The sequence below is a fragment of the Clarias gariepinus genome, chromosome 4 (assembly GCF_024256425.1).
Source record: "Clarias gariepinus isolate MV-2021 ecotype Netherlands chromosome 4, CGAR_prim_01v2, whole genome shotgun sequence".
In the NCBI taxonomy this organism is placed as follows: Eukaryota; Metazoa; Chordata; class Actinopteri; order Siluriformes; family Clariidae; genus Clarias; species Clarias gariepinus.
Window position 1 is genome coordinate 2,822,102 of NC_071103.1, and position 20,399 is coordinate 2,842,500.

General features: G+C 41.2%; 1 protein-coding gene across 2 annotated transcripts in view; it reads left to right on the forward strand.

Annotated features, from left to right (window-relative positions):
* Window positions 1-1,684: 1,684 nt before the first annotated feature.
* LOC128520378 (A disintegrin and metalloproteinase with thrombospondin motifs 16) overlaps window positions 1,685-20,399 on the forward strand; it is a 22,532-nt gene continuing 3,817 nt past the window's right edge. Inside the window, exons 1-18 of one of the 2 annotated variants that reach the window (XM_053494593.1) lie at window positions 1,685-2,016; window positions 3,102-3,159; window positions 4,340-4,674; window positions 7,069-7,309; window positions 7,501-7,697; window positions 8,418-8,501; window positions 8,627-8,786; window positions 10,152-10,257; window positions 10,331-10,468; window positions 15,448-15,601; window positions 16,231-16,326; window positions 17,025-17,173; window positions 17,270-17,442; window positions 17,571-17,701; window positions 18,012-18,135; window positions 18,704-18,948; window positions 19,033-19,171; window positions 19,871-19,997. In XM_053494593.1, coding sequence (XP_053350568.1) covers window positions 1,948-2,016; window positions 3,102-3,159; window positions 4,340-4,674; window positions 7,069-7,309; window positions 7,501-7,697; window positions 8,418-8,501; window positions 8,627-8,786; window positions 10,152-10,257; window positions 10,331-10,468; window positions 15,448-15,601; window positions 16,231-16,326; window positions 17,025-17,173; window positions 17,270-17,442; window positions 17,571-17,701; window positions 18,012-18,135; window positions 18,704-18,948; window positions 19,033-19,171; window positions 19,871-19,997 — 2,726 coding nt within the window. In that variant the 5' untranslated portion in view covers window positions 1,685-1,947. The remainder of the gene's footprint in view (window positions 2,017-3,101; window positions 3,160-4,339; window positions 4,675-7,068; window positions 7,310-7,500; window positions 7,698-8,417; window positions 8,502-8,626; window positions 8,787-10,151; window positions 10,258-10,330; window positions 10,469-15,447; window positions 15,602-16,230; window positions 16,327-17,024; window positions 17,174-17,269; window positions 17,443-17,570; window positions 17,702-18,011; window positions 18,136-18,703; window positions 18,949-19,032; window positions 19,172-19,870; window positions 19,998-20,399) is intronic. The other variant, XM_053494594.1, reaches the window with a different exon arrangement.

The following is a 20,399-nucleotide window of genomic DNA, read 5'->3' on the forward strand; positions in this document are numbered from 1 at the left end:
CTATCACATGTGATTCACATGATTTGTTCACTTTCACATATGATTCTTTAACATGTGATGTGTTTATTTTTTACATGGAGCTAATTCTTTCTTTATACACAACTCATTTATATTTATACATGATTCTTTCACATGATTCACCTTTTAAATGTGATTCTTTAAAATGATTCATGGATGTTAATGTGTGATTATTTTACACATGACTCATTTTGATTCACATGTGATTCTTTTACATATAATTTTTTATAGGATCAAATATTTTATATTGTACATTCTTTTTCTATTGCCTCTTCTTACCTTTTTATTCTATTTCATCTTTACTCTTTTGGGTCACGAACAGTCGTATAAGCGTTTCACTGCTTATCATACTGTGTGTATACGTGACAAAATTTGAATTGAAATTTATTTTATTTGTTCTACTTTAACCCACTTCTTTGTTAAGCTTTTACATTTGACTCATTTATATTCTCATGAGATACTTTTATGTGTAACTGATAATTTTTTTTACATTTGCTTATTTTACATATGATTAATTTTCACATATGATTCTTTCAAGTGATTTCTCTTTCTCTAATGAGGCTCTTTTAGAAAAGATTAATCTAATTTCATATTATTCCCCTCCCAACATTCATTTTATTTTTTCACATATATTGTTTTTATGTGATTCTTTTATACACAAATAATTTATTTTCGCATGCTTATTTACATTATATGTTTTATTTATCTTATATTTATGTGTTATTACTATTATTATTATTATTATTATTATGTTTTTAGGGTTGTTTTTGTTTAGAGCGCTTCTTTCTTATGAATCACTTGATTTATTTATTCTCACACTGATTAACTTTTCTTTTGTGCAGGGTTAATCTAATTTTATTTTATTTTCTCCCACATTCATACATTTTAATTTTTTTACTCTTATGGTTTTTTTTGCCAGTGACTCTTTCATAGACGATTCAGTTACTTTCACACATGCTTATTTCCATCATTCATCCCAAGCCTTTGTTTTACTTAATTTACTTTTATGTGATATGTGGTTTTTGATACAGGATTCTTTATGTTTAGAGTGCTTCTTTGTCACGATTCACCTAATTTGTGTGATTCTTACACATGATTAATTTATTCTCGCACTGGTTTTGCATAATTTATTTATTTTTAATTGTGAACATGGATCCTTTATTATTAGATTAGATCAGATTCAACTTTATTGTCATTGTGCAAAGCAGAGGCCAATGAACATTGTGCAGTAAATAGTCAAGTCTAGAAGATGTAACATGATATGCATACAGTATGTAAATGTATGAGTTCTGCATGAACTAAACAGTTCATGCTGAAATAAACAGTGGTGCAATGATGAGCATAAGTTACTGTATGGATGGTGCAAATACTCATAGTGGATGAGGAAGTGCAAAACAGACAGACAGAAAGAAATCCCATGAACAGGACAGTGAAGGCTGTTTGAAACGCTGATGTCGCGCATTTGGTTATTAGAGAAACGATATTCTAATTTAGGATGTGTTCATGGGTTTGTGGGTGTGTGCGAGCATGCAGACATTCCCCCCCCCCCCCCCCCCCTTCCCAAACACACACACACACACAGTCAGAGAGAGAGAGACTGAGGGATGCGTCTCCCGCTTTGCAGCGCTGCAGATGGTTTTCTTCGCACCCGCGCGCGCCTGGCGCTCTGATGCCGTTACAGAGGAATAACTCCGACTCAGACCCGGTGGTGATGCAGGACCGGAGACCCCCTGCAGTGCACGACTGATAGGACCGGAGACCCCCTGCAGTGCACGACTGATAGGACCGGAGACCCCCTGCAGTGCACGACTGATAGGACCGGAGACCCCCTGCAGTGCACGACTGATAGGACCGGAGACCCCCTGCAGTGCTCAGAGTGCCGGGGGTCCGAGGCGCGGGTGCGCTTCTGGTGTTGAATCCTGGGAGGAGATGGCTCAGAGAGGCGCGCGCTGCACCGCACTGCTGTTTGTGTTTATTCTCAGTGTGTCATGTCTCGAGGTGAGCAAAACAAAAATAGGAATCACATGTCAGGTCAGTATTTTATTTTATAGCCTGTTGATATATATATTTTTTCAATTCATTCTCATTAGACCTTAAAAAGCACACACAGGTGATTGATGCTCTTAGATGTAATGACGTCATAAATGTAATTTCTGTATCATGATGCACTCTATCGAAATAATTTTACATCAACGAATTATCATCACTTGCAATTCCTTACGCTGTTTCAAATAAAGAATTTGAACTTTTTAAAAAATATTTGTGTTAAAAATTTGTGTATGTTTGTTCATTATTTCCAAATTAAGCTACAGTTTTGTTGCAAGGAGACACAAGGTTGTGGGTTCGATTCCCACCTCTGGGTCTGTCTGTGTAGAGTTTGCATGTTCTCCCTGCACTTAGGGGGTTTCTTCCAGGTACTCTGGTTTCCTCCCACAGTCCAAAGACATACAGATTCCCAAATTGCTGTGAATGTATGTGTGTGTGTCCTGTGGTGGATTGGCACCCTGTCCAGGGTGTACCCTGCCTCATGCTTTATAGGTCTCCTGCGACCCTGTGTACAGGATAAAGTGGTCTAGAATGAATGTAAAATTTATTTTCCTTAAACAGCATTAAAATTATTTATCCTAGGTTCAGATTAAAATTTCATGAAAGAATTGAATCATTTTTTAAAAATTGTTAAATCACTGATGAGACAGAAAGATATGTTTATGTTAGATTTACAGAAGGAGTGTCCAGTGTCGGAGAAAAACATTTCTTCAGGAAAACAATGTTTTCAAACAAAAGCTGTTTTTTTTTCTTCATTTTATTAATATTACAAGAGAAATAAAAAAGTATCTGCTGAGGGAACGGTTCTTTATAGCCGCTATAGTGTAAGTGACAAATTGTTTCACATGCGTGCAGTGCAACTATACATGGAAAAAAGTACAATGTAACCGTTGCTGCTGTTGGAGAAAAATAGTCGAGATTCATCAGTTTGTTTGTTAATTTACTGCAATGGCACAACACTGATTGTTAACTGGTAAATTTAGTTAAAATCTTTGTTTGTTTGTTTGTTTGTTTGTTTGTTTGTTTGTTTGTTTTAGGTCACCGAATCCAGTTCTCCCTCACTGCTGGAATCTCTCCGGTTACCTTCAAACACAGGTGAGAGCTCGGCAGTTACGTACATAAACACGAATTTGTGTGAAACATTTTGATGTAGCTAGTTTCCACCACATAGCTTGTTTCCTTTTGTCACTGTGAGCACGAAAACTAAGAATTGCTTTTTATGTCACATAAGCAAAATTGTTGTAACCTCAGAAATAACAGGCTGTATTGGCGTACAGCAATACCAAAGTGAACCAGCAGAGGCAGCGTAGGAAACAAAGCAGCTGTACTTCTGTACTAAGTTTCTGTTTTTCTTTAAAAAACACTTTAAACTGCTGCGTAGAATCTGAGAAAGTGCAGAGAAATTGTGAGAAACTTCTAAAACCCCGCCCACTCTGCTGTCTCTTGACTGATTCTTCTCCACTGAATCTGCTTATCCAGCCCTCCAATCCTCCCCAAACATTTCTTTCTTTTTTTCTTTCTCTTATAGACATTTATCACTATTTTTATTTTCCTTTCATTCATCTTATATACATTAACCACTCTCCCTTCTTTCTTTCATTCCATACCTATTTCTATGCATTTCTTCCTTCTTTCTTTATTTCTTCTTTGCTTTCCTTTGTTTTTGTTTTTCACTTATTTCCTTATCTTCCATTCTATCACATAAATTTTCTGCCCTTATATTTTTTTTCTTTCTTTGCTGTTCAGGTCTTTTCTTTCACAACACACACACATTCTGTATCCCTAAATCTGTTTATTTAGTCACCCATTCATCCTCTTCCATTTCACTTCCTTCTTGTTGACTCGGACGGAGGACAGGATAGTGTTAACGGTCCTGACGCCCACTCCTCTCAATCACACGCCGACTGATTTGGCAACAAAGTAGTGAAACTAGAAACTGGTAACTGCTCTGTGTGCAGGAGTTGAAAGACGGACGTGTCTCTGTGACTGACAGGGGAGACAGGAAGGGCGTCTGTCCCACCCAGGCTGGATTCTTGGACCACCATCTTGATATTTTTAGTGTTTAGTGCGCCTCCTCTGAACAGACTTCTGAAGTATCCAGGAACAAAAACAGATTACGGTCTCCTTCATGAATAGCTTCAGCTCTGATATCATACCTCACCACTTACACACGTAAACACCCAATCTGTCTTTAAATGCCGTAAATGAAGCCCTTTTTATTACTACCATCTTTTCTTCTTCATGGGTGTGACTCAGTTGTGTGATTGTGTTACAGAGTATGAGATCGTGGCTCCATACGAAGTAGACCGTCACGGTCGCTACATTTCCCACGCCGTCGCTCATCCTCACCGCAGGAAACGCTCGCTGGAGCATCACCGGATTGACCACACTACTATGGCGCACTTTCGTCTCCAGGGTCTCGGACAGAGCTTCCACATGGAGCTGCGTCCCTCCTCCGGTCTCCTCGCTCCGGGGTTTACCGTCCAAACTCTGGGTGACAATGGCACAGAGAAGCTGGAGACCTTCCCTGGAGAGGATTTCTGCTTCTATCAAGGGTCACTGAGGTCAAACGTCAACTCTACAGTGGCGTTATCGACGTGCGACGGAATGGTGAGTAGTGCGACTCTTTCAGATGATGGGATACCAAAAAAAATTCAGAGCCATCCGATTTCTCATGACATTTTCATCAAATTCCTTCAAACCACATAAATTCTGGGTCAGCGCGCGTTTCCTGGACGACAGAGACTCCTCTGTGAGGCCCGAGAGACACAGAGCTTCCCCGGCTCTCCCTTTCCAATTCCTCAGCGAGGCTGTTTGTACTTTCCACATGACGAGAAGCATATTGTAATGCCAGTCATCACTGGATGGAGAATTTTAATTTAACAATGATAATCATACAGTGCATCACTATGTCGTTTGCTAGCATTCCTTTTCAAAGTTAGCATAGAAACCCGGACACTTAGCATCATCATAGAAACTCAAATAATAATGATTCAGGAAGTCGTAACTTGTGATTTATTATGGTGGATGGGCATCATTTTGTTTATAATCGTCAGTTTAGTTTAGTTTAGCAGCTTAACAATTTAAAGTGTTTTGTTAATACTCTGTTAAATTTCAGTTCAATTGTCAGTAAACATTTCCAATGGACGTATATCACCATCTTACACTAACTGAAGAGCGGCTCTGATGATTGATTCCATAATGACATGTTCCTATAACATGTGGACCTGAAACACACCCATCCGCGTTTATGTTTATCATTTCTCTTTATTATCTGGAGATAAATGTTGTTACTGCAGTTGGTACGGTCCCTAAAACTCTGGCTTTCATCACATCCTGGACATTTGAGAGCTGTCAGTCCCACTGTAGGAGGCGTAGCCTATGTTTACATTTACATATTGCATATTTCTCACCTGTCAGTGCCGCTAAGGGAGGCGTGGCTTACATGTTTTGTCTACCTATCAGTCCCAACGAAGGAGGCTTGGCTCATATTTTTCTACCTCTCAGTCCCAGTGATAGAGGTGCCACCAGGTCTGTCATGATGTCATTTTCAACATTCATGTATTCAAGCTACAAAGTAAAGGGTAAAAAAAAAACTGTGCATCAAGTTGTCCACCTCACTGTGATAAAAGATGCACCATGGAATTTTTATTTAGATTTTTATTTATTTGTCGTAAATGACCTCTCGTGTTCCACCTGCAGTACCATTACTTACGGCCCATAAAGGATAGCATACGGCCCACACCCAGTGGGAAACACTGCTTTAGGATATATTCATGATGGTAGACCTTTGGTTCTCCAGTAACTTTAGAAAAGCTAGTGCGTGTCGTGTGTATGTGTGTGTGCGTAGTAAAAACATCTGACTTGCGAGATGTTCCACTGGAATGTTAATTAGGATTGTCGTTGTGACTCCAGTCTCGGCCCCCCTGTGAAGTGTCTGTGTTTCAGCCAAGTTGTGTGTGATCTCACAAGAACTTTCGCAAAAACTCTCTCAGGGATAGCTCAGTGGTTAAGGCATCAGACTACGGTTCAGAAGATCCCAGGTTCAAACCCCACAACCACCAAGTTGCCGCTGTTGGGCTCTTGAGTAAGGCCCTTAATCCTCAACTGCTCAGATGTGTAATGAGATAAAAATTTAAATCACTCTGGATAAGAGCATCTGCCAAATGCCTAAATGTAAAGCTAAAGCTGTTAAAACCTGACCTGCTCATTGGTTGTAACGTTAAATTATCCTTTATGATACAATGACAATTTCCCGAGGCGAGCCTCCCGTTTTATCAGCTTTAGCTTTGAGACTGAAAAAAAAAAACACAAGAAATTGTTGAGGAAAACAGACAGTGAAGAAAAATACAATAACTTAGTACAAACACACACACACACACACACACACATTTTAACACAGATGAAGAGACAAGACAGAATTCTGAGGGGGATAAAATGGTATGTGACGTGATGACCCTTTAATCGGTTTAATCAGAGCGAAGGAGGTTAGCAAAGTTAGCACACTCGCTGAGGTAATCGTATAAAATCAGAAACGTCGTCAATGACCTGAAATAGCGCGGCTAGCACCGCAGAGGTTTTAATATCCTGAACAAGCCGATGTTCTACTTGTGTATGCTAACCTGAGATGAGTTCTGCGGTCAGTCTTAGCTAGCGTTACTGTAGCAATGCAAGGTGCTAGCTCAGCGTGAGAAATTAGCATGAGGAGTTAGAGGCTTGTGCCAGAGGCTGCACGTGAAGTGACACCCAGCCGTGTGTATGTGTGTGTGTGTGTGTGTGTAAGGTCCGGATCTGTATTTACAACCGCTATTTACACCTGTCTATGTAATATGATTATGGGTGTGCATGCACACACACACACACACACACACACACACACACTCACTCATGGGTGAAGGTAATAATGATTTAATGATTCCAGTATTAATTCTGATAATAAAACATCTAACCATATTAGAATAAATATACATTGTATTAATTGTGTGTGTGTGTGTGTGTGTGTAGTCAGGTCTGATTCGCACCCAGGAGGCCGATTACTTCTTGAAGCCCCTCCACATGAACCAGTTGCAGAATGAGAACTACACCGCAGCACCCGAACACCATCCACACATCCTCTACAGGATAAACACACACACACCGGAGCGCTCGGGCGGAGCCAAGCGGCGTCACCGCCGTCACAGTCACCATGGCGACTACCGGCATGGACCACACCAGAAACAACACTACTGCGGAAGAAGGAAGAAATGTATGTAAGGATGTTATTTATTTATTTATTTATTTCATTATGTTACATTGCTCTGTATGAAGAGGAGAAATGCTCGATTCTGATTGGCTTGTTGTGCGTTAGTTTAATGCCTAAACATGTTGAAATGTAACCATGGAAACAAGTAGAAATAGCACTTTTCTGCATACGATTTAGTTCTTTTTTTCTCTTAGATATGCCGCAGCCTCCCGCTGAAGACGTTTACGTTTTTTCTGACGAGTATAAACCGGCTCCGAGAGAAAAGCGAGCAGCAATGCTACGCTCTAACCCCAAACTCAACTTGGAGACGCTGGTGGTTGTGGATCAGAAGATGATGGAGAATCACAGACAAGAGAACGTCACCACGTTTGTCCTCACCGTCCTCAACATGGTGATCCTGTCTCTCCATCTGTCCACACGTACATCCATCCTTCAAATGCATCCAGTCATCCATACAGACATCTGTCCATCCATGTATTTATCCATCAAATCTGTCAAATCTATCCTTCAATCCATCCATCCATCCATCAAAATCATTTACTAACAAACATATCTATCTATCCAATGCAATCCATCTATCACCCATGTTTATTTATTCATTTCTTTGTTCATTGTTTTGGTGATTTTTTTTGTTCACCCATCAATCCATTCTCCATCTATCCATCATCTCTTTGCTTATTTTTTAAGGCATTATTTTCTGATTTTGACCAACACATTTTGACAACACCAATACATTTCTAATGTTTTCCCTTATTAATTATTAATGTTTTTCCATCCATCCATCTATTCACCTGGCCAGTCCTATGTACGGTATCTTTCCATTGTTTTCTCTTTTTTTTATATTCTATATTAACCACATCCACAACATGCTGAATTTGTCTCTGTCTACCTGTTTCTCTCCATTCTTCCACCAATCCATCTGACTGTGCAGTTATTCATCTGCTTCTTTATCCATCCATCCAACCATTCATCCGTTCATCCATTCACACATCCATCTATCTGTCCAGCTGTCTTTCCTTTTTTTGTCTTTATGTCTACCTTTAATCCCTCTCTCCTAATCCTTCAGTCTTCTTATTTCTATTCTTTCGTTCCCTTTTTCTTCTTCATCCAGGTCTCCACACTGTTTAAAGACAGGACGATAGGAGGAGACATTAACGTTGTGATCGTGGGACTGATCCTACTGAGTGGAGAGCAGGTGATGAAAAACTCCTGCACTGGGTTTGGGTTTTTTTTGCACTTAAGCCCCAGCAACACACTCCTCTCTTTTCTGTCCTTTTCATTCTCTCTCTCTCTCTCTCTCTCTTTGTCTCATCCTTTCAGGATGGTTTGGTGATTAATCATCACGCTGATCACACTCTGAGCAGTTTCTGTCAGTGGCAGTCAGCTCTGTCGGGGCGTGAAGGTCGTCGCCATGATCACGCCATCCTGCTGACCGGCCTGGACATCTGCTCCTGGAAGAATGAGCCGTGTGACACACTGGGTACGACACGGGAGACCAGATCCACTCACTCTTTACTTTCTTTCTTTCAATAATAATTTCAAATAATTTCTTTTAATCTGTATATTTTCCTTCCTTTTTTCTTCTTTCTGTTTTACCGCTATTGTTTTTGTTTTCTTGCTTTAATCTCTTCTTTCTCAGTTTCTTACTTTTCCACTCTTTCTTTCTTTTTTTCTGCATTTTTTCTATTTTAGTTTCTTTTTTATTTTTATTTGTTCCTCTGTTTATTTATTCCTTGCTTTCATTCATTCCTTGTTTGCTTCAGTTCTCTTTTTTCAGTTCTTTCGTCTTTCTTTCTTTTTTGTCTACTGATTGCTACTGTCGATTCTTTCTGTCTTTTCTTGTCTTTCACTATTTTGCAAAAATCACGTCTCAGTTTTTTATTTTGCTTTATTACTTGATTCATTCTATTTTTTCTAATACATTTCTTTTCTTTTTTTCATTATTGTTGCAGTAGATTTTTTTTGTTTCTGTTTGTTTATATTTTTCTTTGTTTCTTCCTTCTTCCAATTCTTTTCTTTTTTTTCTGTCTTATTTCTGTTCTTTACTTCCTTATTTGCTCTTTTTATTTTGTCCCTTTTCCTTTTTTGTTCTTCCGTTGTTTTTTCCTTTTTTCGTATTTTTCTGTGAGAACGTCGCTCCTACGGCTTCAAAGCACATTGCCCTGGACCCTGTAAGCCCTCCAGCCGTATTAACCTGTTAGCCGCACACTTTAGCCATCGGACACCACTTCAAAGACACCTGGCAAGTCTGTGGTGTTTGAGGGCGTGGCATGTGATTAAAACCTCTTTTAAACCTCTAGTGCGTAAGAGGAGGGAGCAAGTGAAGCTCTCACACCTGGGTCAGGTCAGAGCTAGATTAAAGGCCAGCTGTGCTTCATTTAGCCTCTCGCTCACTTCGCTAAACACTTTCTTTCTCTCAGCATGCAGGTGTTACTGAGAGCAAGATTTCTGATTTAGGAAATCACTGGGAATTACTAAAAATGTAATAGATAGATACTCAGTTAGCTTTATATACTGTATACAATTATATATATATATATATATATATATATATATATATATATATATATATAAGTAAGCAAACTATATAAGAAGTAGCAAAAACAAAAAACAAAAACATTACATTACATAAACATTATTTAATAATTAATTGATACTTTCTTCTTAATAGTTCCCTTTTTTCTGTAGTACTTTCTTCTTAAAGTTGTTTTCTTGCATTCATTCTTTCTTTTTCTTTTTATTTTCTTTCCTTTATTGTTTCAAAATCATAAATAAAGCAAGACATATTATAAAATACTCAGGGAATAAAACACGATCAGGTAGAAATGATTGTTTCTCCCTCCAGGTTTCGCTCCCATAAGCGGGATGTGTAGTAAATACCGGAGCTGCACCGTTAATGAGGACACAGGGCTCGGACTCGCCTTCACCATCGCTCACGAGTCTGGACACAAGTAAGATTGTGTTCACAAAGGTACTGTTTTAACATAAATAATTAACCATTTAAAACTATTTCGATCTCTTTAGCTTTGGTATGGTCCACGACGGTGAAGGGAACGTGTGTAAAAAGTCCATAGGGAACATCATGTCCCCGACACTAGCGGGAGATAACGGGCTTTTCTCCTGGTCGTCCTGCAGCCGACAATATCTCACACGCTTCCTCAGGTACGCATACCCTTCGTTCTCTAAAGCCTTTATCAGTTTGTACTCAGCCTCTTACATTATCGCTGACTTTTCTTTCATGAAATTATAAACGGAACTTAGGAAGAAATTCAAAATACACATACCGTGATGCTACTGTAAGATCTAAATACTGAACGCTTGTGCTGTCTCTGGTGTCTAGACGTGTCATCATCTTTTTAAAGGCCCTATTTTCAGATGTGTCCCGCTGAAACAGAGCCAATATGGCCACCGCGCTGATATGATGATATAATGACAGTTTCAGCTCTCTGGGCTTAAAGTAACACGCCAGAGAAGTGTGAAATATCAGCACCTTCACAGACTGGACTGGGTTTAGTGAATGATTTCATCAGCGCCAGTCTTGTTAGTGTGTGTGTGTGTGTGTGTGTGTATGTGTGTATCTTTGGTGTTTATCTGGCACACTATTTACGTCTTATGGCTGGTTTTGACCTCATGAACTGTGCATTGCTGTGCCGTTATAGGAAAATAATCAGGGACGGTGAGGTGTGATAACGCAGAGGTAAGGTTAGCACAACTAAGTCACTTTCTCAAGTGTTTCTAGTACCTCCTAAACCACAGCAGATGGCCAGTGATTACTGTTTAACTGCCCACATTGTTATAGTAATTTAACCAGTTATATTTACATTTATTGCTGTTGATAGTTGGACATGCATTTGACAGATAAAACAATGTATAAATCTCATAAATCAATAAACAGTCTACTGTCTGTTTTATCTACAGATGATTTTTGGAAGAATGGAAGGTAATACAGATGATGTATCAATGGGTTTATGGTTGGATGGATGGATTAATCAGGGGGATGAAGAGAGAGAATGATATATGTATGAAAGTATAAATGAATGGACAGACAGAAGAATAAAAATAGCAATGGTAGAATCTGTACAAATTTTATTTACTGATATGAATGTAAGAAGTGATGGATGAATATATGCACACAATGAATAGATGGATGGATTGACAGACAAAATAACGGTTGCATACACTGATTCATGAGTAGAAGATGTTACAGTCCGGTTGGGCGTGGTGGATCCAAGTGCAGAGCGCGTGTTGTTGAATGCGCTGACTGCCTTGTGAAGATGAGGCATGTGTTGGCTGGGCTGCAAAGCAGGGGTGCTGTGCTTGCTTCGTGGAGACGAATCGCGGTGGTGAGCATGCGTGGGTCAAAGCCAAGAAGACAAACAGAGTCCGTGATCCGAATTCGTGGTCGAGATGCGAGAGTGAGAGTCGTTGTCCTAAAGTCCAAACAAACAAAAATCCAAGACGAGAAGCAAAACCGTGATCCGTAAAACAAAGCATGAGTCGATATCCGAGTAGCAAGGCAGGTGAAATCGCTGGAGAATTGGGCATTAAGGCACACAATAATCTGGCAACGGGTGGTTGTTTGTGTGCAAGTTAAATAGAGCAGAGTAGTAAATGAAATGAGTAACAGGTGTGCTGAAGCCGGTTAATGAGGCGGCAAAATTGAAACAGTGAACTGGAGTATGGAATGGAGTCGTGGGGGATCATGACAGATGGCTGTGACCTGGCGTGCCGTAACAGTTCCCCCCTGCCCTACGAACGCCACCTGGCGTTCTTGAGGGAGCCTTAGGATGAAGGTGGGAAGAAATAGCTACACGAAGCTGCGTCCCGAGCAGTCATGCATCTCAGGATCTTCTTAAGCTATTGATTGGCGCGTTCGGTCTGGCCGTTGCTCTGAGGGTGAAAACCGGACAAGAGGCTAGCAGAAAGCCTTCCAGAATTGGGCTGAAAATTAAGGACCCCTGTCTGAGACTATGTCTAAAGGGAGGCCATGGAAACGAAATACATGGTTGACCATGAGCCTGGCGGTTTCATTGGCGGAAGGGAGTTTGGGTAGAGGAATAAAGTGAGCGGCTTTGGAGAAACGATCAACTATGGTGAGTATACAAGTGTTATTGTTGGAGGAGGGTAACCCAGTGACAAAGTCGAGAGCGATATGGGACCATGGGCGGTGGGGGATGGGGAGAGGTTTGAGTAGACCCTCGGGTGGACGGTTAGGTGCCTTGTTTCTGGTGCATATGTCGCATGCGGCCACAAAGTCTTCTGCGATGGATGGCCACCAGAATCGTTGCTGTAGTAGGGCGAGAGTGCGTGCAGCCCCTGAATGGCATGCTAACTTTAAGTTGTGGCCCCACTCTAATACTGAAAGACGGACTGAAGCTGGGACAAAGAGCTTCCCTAAATGGACGTTACTAGGACCTGGCTCATGCTCTAGTGATTGCAGGACTTGGTTTTCTACTTCCAGCCGAGTAGCAGCCACCAGTCATTGGGATGATTGGATGGTTTCTGTAGTAAGTGTGTCCCGAGGGGTGGTGAATTGTCAAGACAGGGCATCGGGTTTAGTGTTCTTAGAGCCCAGACGGTACAACAACATAAAATTAAACCTGGAAAAGAACAGCGACCAGCGTGCCTGACGTGCATTCAGTCTCTTAGCCGACTTGAGATATTCAATGTTTCTATGATCCGTCCAGACGAGAAAGAGGTGTTCGGCTCCCTCCAGCTAGTGTCTCCACTCTTCTAAATCAAGCTTAACTGCCAAGAGCTCACGATCTCCGATGTTGTAATTGCGTTTAGGGGGTGTTAGCCGGCGAGAGAAGAACAAGCATGGGTGAAGTTTGTTATCTTGTGGAGATCTCTGGGAGAGGACTGCTCCAACACCTGTTTCGGAAGCGTCCACCTCAACAATGAACTGAAGTGAAGAGATGTGGAACACCAGAATTGGCACTAGCTGGGGAGAAGGAGGGGCTGGCTGAGTAAATGGGATGGGATCTTGAGGTGGCTGATGGTGGATGCTGCTATTAAGTTTTGGTCGGCTCCAGAGTCTATGAGAGCTTTCATGACATGGGACTGATTGTTGTAGGTCAAGGTTATCAAGAATTGTACTCCCAAGGACCCCTTGTACTCCCAGAATTACCTGGGGCCCAGGCTTTTAACGTGCAGGATTGCACCAAGTGGCCCGCTTGGCCACGGTAGAAGCAGGAACCTTCATCATGACGGCGTTGGCGTTCCTTTAGTGAAAGGCGTTTTCTACTTTGTACAGCCAATTTGCATGGGTGGGGTTTTAATCCTGGTAAAGTCTGGGATAGTTACTTGAGCAAAAGCCGGGGTATAGGGCAGCTGGTGGGCTTTGACAAGGTGATCGCACTTTTGGGCATTGATGCGGGTAGCGAGATCCGTGAGCTCTTGAAGAGTGGAAGGGAGGTCTCGAGCAGCCAGCTTGTCTTTAATAGAGTCAGCCAGTCCATGAAGGAAAGTTTCGTAAAGTGCTTGATGATGCCAACCACAAGAGGGTGCCAGAGTCCTGAAATCGATGGCATAGTCGTGAACTTAACGAGTCTCTTGACATAGGTTGAGAAGTTGACCAGCCACCTGTCATCCAGAAAAAGAGCGATCGAACACTCGCCTCATTTCTTTGTCAGAAAGAAAAGTAATTATGTAGGCTACCTTTGAACGTTCTGTGGGGAAGGATGAGGCTTGGAGCTTGAGCACAAGAGAACACTGAGATAGGAAGGAACGGCAGGTGAGTGGGTCGCCATCGTATGTGGGTGGTGCAGGAAGGCATGGTCCATGGCGGGTAACGGGTGCTGGTGATGGTGCCTGAGGAGCAGGAGATGCAATAAGGTGCAGTTGCTGGATCTTATTGGTGATGGAGGTCAGCGTCTGCGTGTGAAGTGTGGTCATGATTTGCTGAATATCCTGCTGATGAGATCCTAGGAGGGTGCCTGACTGCCTTGTGAAGATGAGGCAAGCGTTGGCCGGGCTGCAAAGCAGGGGTGCTGTGCTTGCTTCGTGGAGACGAGTCGCGGTGGTGAGCATGCGTGGGTCGAAGCCGTGAAGACAAACAGAGTCCGTGATCCGTATTCGTGGTCGAGATGCGAGAGTGGGGGTCATTGTCCAGAAATCCAAACAAACAAAAATCCAAGACGAGAAGCAAAACTGTGATCCGTAAAACAAAGCGCGAGTCAAAATCCGAGTAGCAAGGCAGGTGAAATCGCTGGAGAATTGGGCATTAAGACACACAATAATCTGCCAACGGGTGGTTGTTTGTGTGCAAGTTAAATAGAGCAGAGTAGTAAATGAAATGAGTAACAGGTGTGCTGGAGCCGGTTAATGAGGCGGCAAAATCGAAACAATGAACCGGAGTATGGAATGGAGTCGTGGAAGATCATGTTTTGGCACCTGGCGTGCCGTGACAGATGAATGCAAGGCATGACTGATGATTTGATGGATTGATTGATTGATAGATGGTTGGACAAACAGACAAAGATAGAAGAATAATGTAGGCCTGGATATTGGAATAACTGGAAGGATGGATGGATGGATGTAATGCAGATGATTATTGGAAGAATGGAAGGTATTACAGATGATCTAACAAAGGGTGTATGGATGGAAGGATGGATGAGTGGAGAGAAGGATGTATAGTACATATACATATAGATGTACAGTATGTATGTATGTATGTATGTATGTATGTATGTATGCATGTATGTATGGATGGATGGATGGACAGACAAGACAGAAAGAGAAAACTAACATAGATGTTAGTATGTACAGATTTTATGTACTGGATAAATGGATGGATGGATGGATGGATGGATGGAAAGACACCCAGATACTGTAACTTATCAATGGCTAAATGTCCTGGTTATTGAATAAATAGAGGGACAGGTTAAAAGATAAATGGAAGGATATACACATTTGGTAATTAAATGATTGACAGATGAATGGAAGTATGGATGCTCATTTGGAAAGAAAGGATTCATGGATGGATGGACAAATAACATAAGAAGATAGGGGAAGGAAGGATCCAGAGAGAGCTAAATATGTATATAAGGCTAGTATTCTGATAGAAAGGTTTTATTTAATTACAAGGACTTGTGTGTGTGTGTGTGTGTGTGTGTGTGTGTGTGTGTGTGTTCCATCAGCACTGCTCAAGCCACGTGTCTTTCGGATGAGCCGAAGGCGTTGGAGGAATACAAATATCCGGAGAAACTTCCAGGCGAGCTCTATGACACCGACACTCAGTGCAAGTGGCAGTTTGGAGAAAAAGCCAAACTCTGCACACTCAGTTTCAAAAAGGCAAGAAAACACACTGTTTGCTTCTGTCAGACTTTGGGAACCCAACCTGCTAGCGTTGTCTGCGTCTTCATAAACTCACTGAACCCAGACGTTTTGTCCCAACCAGAGGGCTAAAATAAGACAAGGCCCTTTGGGATGTATAAAAAGTGCAAAAAGTGCAGATTTCCCCGTCCTCTGCCGACACCGATTTTGAAAATACGGCTCTATTTACACTGGAACACTGCCAATGAGAAAGTCTGTACATCGGCTTGAGCTTAGGGTAAGGATGAACGCTGCGGGGGGCAAGAAAAGCCCGACTCCACCGACAAGATCTGTTTTTCTTTCATTATTGGTATTGGCTCAAAGGCAAATGCCACAAATTGTACAGGGATTATAATAATTAAACAATTGTTTTCGTGTCTTAAGGCAACTTGGCTGAAATGGGAAAAAAGAAGATACAGTTCAGACACAATAAGAATATTTAGCAAGAATACTAGAGTATTATACTAGAGAGAATGGTTGTACGATCGTCTACTGTTAGTGTCCTTACCGCTCACAGCCAACCAGACTGGATGAGTGATAACATGGTAACAGTTAAGGCGTAATCTCCGTTTTTTACTCGTTTTTTTTTTTGTTCGTGTGTTTCTCAGGACATCTGTAAGGCTCTGTGGTGTCATCGCACTGGGCGAAAATGCGAGACCAAGTTCATGCCGGCGGCCGAGGGCTCCAGCTGCGGCCCTGAAATGGTAAATGGTTTAAATCAGACACATAACCATGAACACTTAACAAGACAGAACATCAGACTGAAATATCGAAAATATTTACCTTACAGATGGGTTGAAGAATTGCTAAAAAATCATAAATAAATAAAAACGGTTAATAATCAGCATGTCTTTACATCACACCTGATGCTAGCTCTGTGCTAAATAAAGATTAGAAATCAGAATATATTCTTTTAAGTTTTGGTATTTAAATGTCAGCCTTTTGTTAATAAATATTAAGTTTGGAATGTAAACGCTTGAGGATAAAAGAGACTAAAGCTAGCTAAGGACTGATCGTAATGTAGCTAGCTACAGTAGCAAGCACAAAGACATTACTGTGTGTATAATAACACAGAAACAACATAAAACAATCAGGAATATCAACATTTACCTGAAATGTGTTGGTAAATTAGAATAAAAATGCTCCTAGTGATTAAAATGCCATGGTAATTGCACTTGCTAACGGCTAACTCAGCAGGTTGTTGGTGTTCTTGGAATCTCAATAAATGTAGTGCAATACTAACTCCAAATCAATGGTTTAAAAATCTGTAAATTAAAAATTCTTACACTAGTGAAACCATCCAAATGTAATTAAACTGTGAGAATTTAGCATCTCAGCTAATCCGAACAAATCTGTTATGACGTGTGTGTGTGTGTGTGTGTGTGTGTGTGTGTTCTCCCAGTGGTGCCGTCGTGGGGAGTGTGTGAAGCGTGGTGATGAAATTCCTCGTCCAGGTTACGGTCACTGGTCCGAGTGGTCTGAATGGTCCAGCTGCTCCAGGACCTGCGAGAGCGGCGTGATGTCCCGAGAGCGACAGTGCAAGCACCACGAGTGTGTATTCACACACACACACACACGCACACAAACACAAACACACCTTGATATTCTAACAACATCTCATTAATCTGACTTGTCTGGCTTCCACAGCAGTAAGGATGGACGGAGTGTGTGTAAGGGTGTGTCTCGCGTCTATAAACTGTGTAACACTTTCGACTGTCCTGCCAGTGTGGTGGACTTCAGAGCGGCTCAGTGCGCTGAGTTTAACACAAAGCCCTTCCGCGGCCATTACTACAAATGGAAACCTTACACACGGTTCAAAGGTGCGTGTTTGCAAACACACACAAACACATGCACACACACACACACCTATACATGTCCTAGTGAGGACTTATATGCAAAACCACATTTGCTACTGTACAGTACATGAATGTTTTCTCTCCTCTCCCAGATCAGGACGTGTGCAAACTCTACTGCTTTGCTGAGGGCTACGACTTCTTTTATGCACTGTCCAACAAAGTTCGTGACGGCACACGGTGTACGCCAGACAGCAGCGATGTGTGTATTGACGGCATGTGTGAGGTAACGTGCTTTTAGAACCAGTATGAAGGTGTAATTAAAGTATTGTTCATCAGACAGTAGTACGTTTACTCTATTTTAACTATAGTGTTAATTAATAGTCTAATGAGAAGATAATAACAAGCTGACATCATCCTAAGACTTAGTTAAGTAGAACAAAATATCAACACTGCTACAAACCAATACTGTTTACAGTACATACTATGTGATAGTAATTTATGGTTTGTTTTTATATCAATCTATCATGTATGTGGTGTACTGTATATCAAACTATGGTGTTGTTTTGTTAAATACGTAACACTGTTTCCTGCAGAAAGTGGGTTGTGACCAAGAGCTGGGTTCAACAGCTGTTCTGGACATGTGCAGTGTCTGCAATGGCAAAAACTCTACCTGCAAACTCTACAAAGGCCGATACACCAAGCAACACTATTCCAATCGTAAATCCAATACACACTAAATATCATTACACCAACTGTAAAACCAGTACACCAAACAGCATTACACCAGTTGTGAAGCCAGTACACCAAACAGCATTACACCAGTTGTAAAACCAGTACACCAAACAGCATTACACCAATTGTAAAACCAGTACACCAAACAGCATGACACCAATTGTAAAACCAGTACACCAAACAGCATTACACCAGTTGTAAAACCAGTACACCAAACAGCATTACACCAATTGTAAAACCAGTACACCAAACAGCATTACACCAACTGTAAAACCAGTACACCAAACAGCATTACACCAACTGTAAAACCAGTACACCAAACAGCATTACACCAACTGTAAAACCAGTACACCAAACAGCATTACACCAATTGTAAAACCAGTACACTAAACAGCATTACACCAGTTATAAAGCCAGTACACCAAACAGCATTACATTAATTGTAAAACCAGTACACTAAAAAAGTTTAATATGCCAGTGATCATTTAAAATTGAAGAGTGTGACTACTGTATATTATCATATTTCCTTGCTTTTCCTGTGATTGTGTTTTAGAGTACTATGGAGTAGTCACTATCCCACCAGGTGCCCGAAACATTCAAGTAGTGGAGTCAAACTCTTCCAGATCTTTTCTTGCTTTAAGGAATACAAACAGGAAATATTATCTAAACGGTCACTGGAAAGTGGACTGGCCTGGACGTTACTCTTTTGCCGGAGCAGTCTTTGAGTATAAACGGCCTTATAATGGTATTGAGAGTCTGACCTCTACAGGGCCCACCAGTGAATATCTAGTAGTAGAGGTAGAGTTTTATTCCTGTCTTTATTTCTACCAGCTTTGAAGACAATAAACATATCACTTTATTTATTGTATTTCCTGTTTTCAGATCTTGCTGCAGGGTTTGAACCCTGGTGTACGATGGGAATACACACTAACCAAAGGCAAGGCAGAGAAGGCATCCAAGCCCAAACATACATACACATGGGCTGTGATTCGCTCAGAGTGCTCCGCTACTTGTGCTGGAGGTACAAACACACACACACTTGGCATTGTTCTCTTGATACCAGTGTTTCTCGCAGTGGTTCTCAATCCTGGTCAGGGAGCTTTTTTCTTTTTAACCAATTAACCGCCTTTTATAAAGTGAAGTGGGTGTCATAGAGGGTGGAAATCACTAAAGTTTGCGGGACATGGGGTTCTCCAAGGGACTATAGAATTTTAAAGGTTACATTTACCCTTGCCTCAGTAAGTCACTGACCTAATAATGACCTCCTGTGTCTTAGATGTGCCTTAATTAGGGTCATTTCCTTTAAACGTCCCTCCGTTCCCATCACATCAGTGGAAATGAGAAGGGTAGGCCCCTGCTGCAACCTATAATTACTCAGGGCCCTGCAGTTTGAACAAGATTGGTACCTGCATAATAGTGGACTCCAAATATGAGCTTGAAAGGACAGTGGTCAAAATAAAGTAAAATAAAAATAAGGATGTAAAAGCAAATAATAACTTGAGACTTGCATTCAAATGAGCTTTATAACTTATTACTTATAAGTTAGTAGTAGTTAGTAGTAGTTATAAGTAGACCTAAATATCTATTACACTCCAATTGTGCATTATCATCATCGTCATCATCATGGCCACATGTTTCTTGTGTCACTTGTGTATTTTTGTAATGTTATAAATATGTAAAATGTTTAGACGGTAAGGTGTTCCCCTACTCTGGCATTTAGGTGAGATGAAAACGAAGGCGGCGTGTTATAAGGATCAGCAAGTCCAAGTGAACACGTCCTACTGCAACCCTAAATCTCGGCCCAAAACCGGCACCGTACCCTGTAACCCCCAACCTTGCCCTCCCAGGTACAGTAACACCACCATGATAAATCTGTACGGGAAACAGTGTTGAAAATGTGCTGAACTCTTGCTAGAATGTGCTAGAAAATGTTGCCATACTTCTATAATCCTACAGTTGGTGCCCTCTAAACTATTTATACATTGGCAGGAAGCACAACATCCTGTGTGGTAGGAGCGAATTATTTGAGAAGTTTGTTTAGAATAGTTTTAGAGCTCCACACTAGCCTGGGAACGCCTTGGGATCCCTAAGTTGGTTATGGTGGCTGGGGAAAGGTGAAGATTGGGTTCCTAGCTACCTGACCTTTGGGTAAGCAGTTAAATATGGACGGATGGATGGATGGATGATTAGAATTGTGTGAAACGGTGGTGTACTGGTTCATAGTGTGGCCTCACACCTCCAGGGTCGAG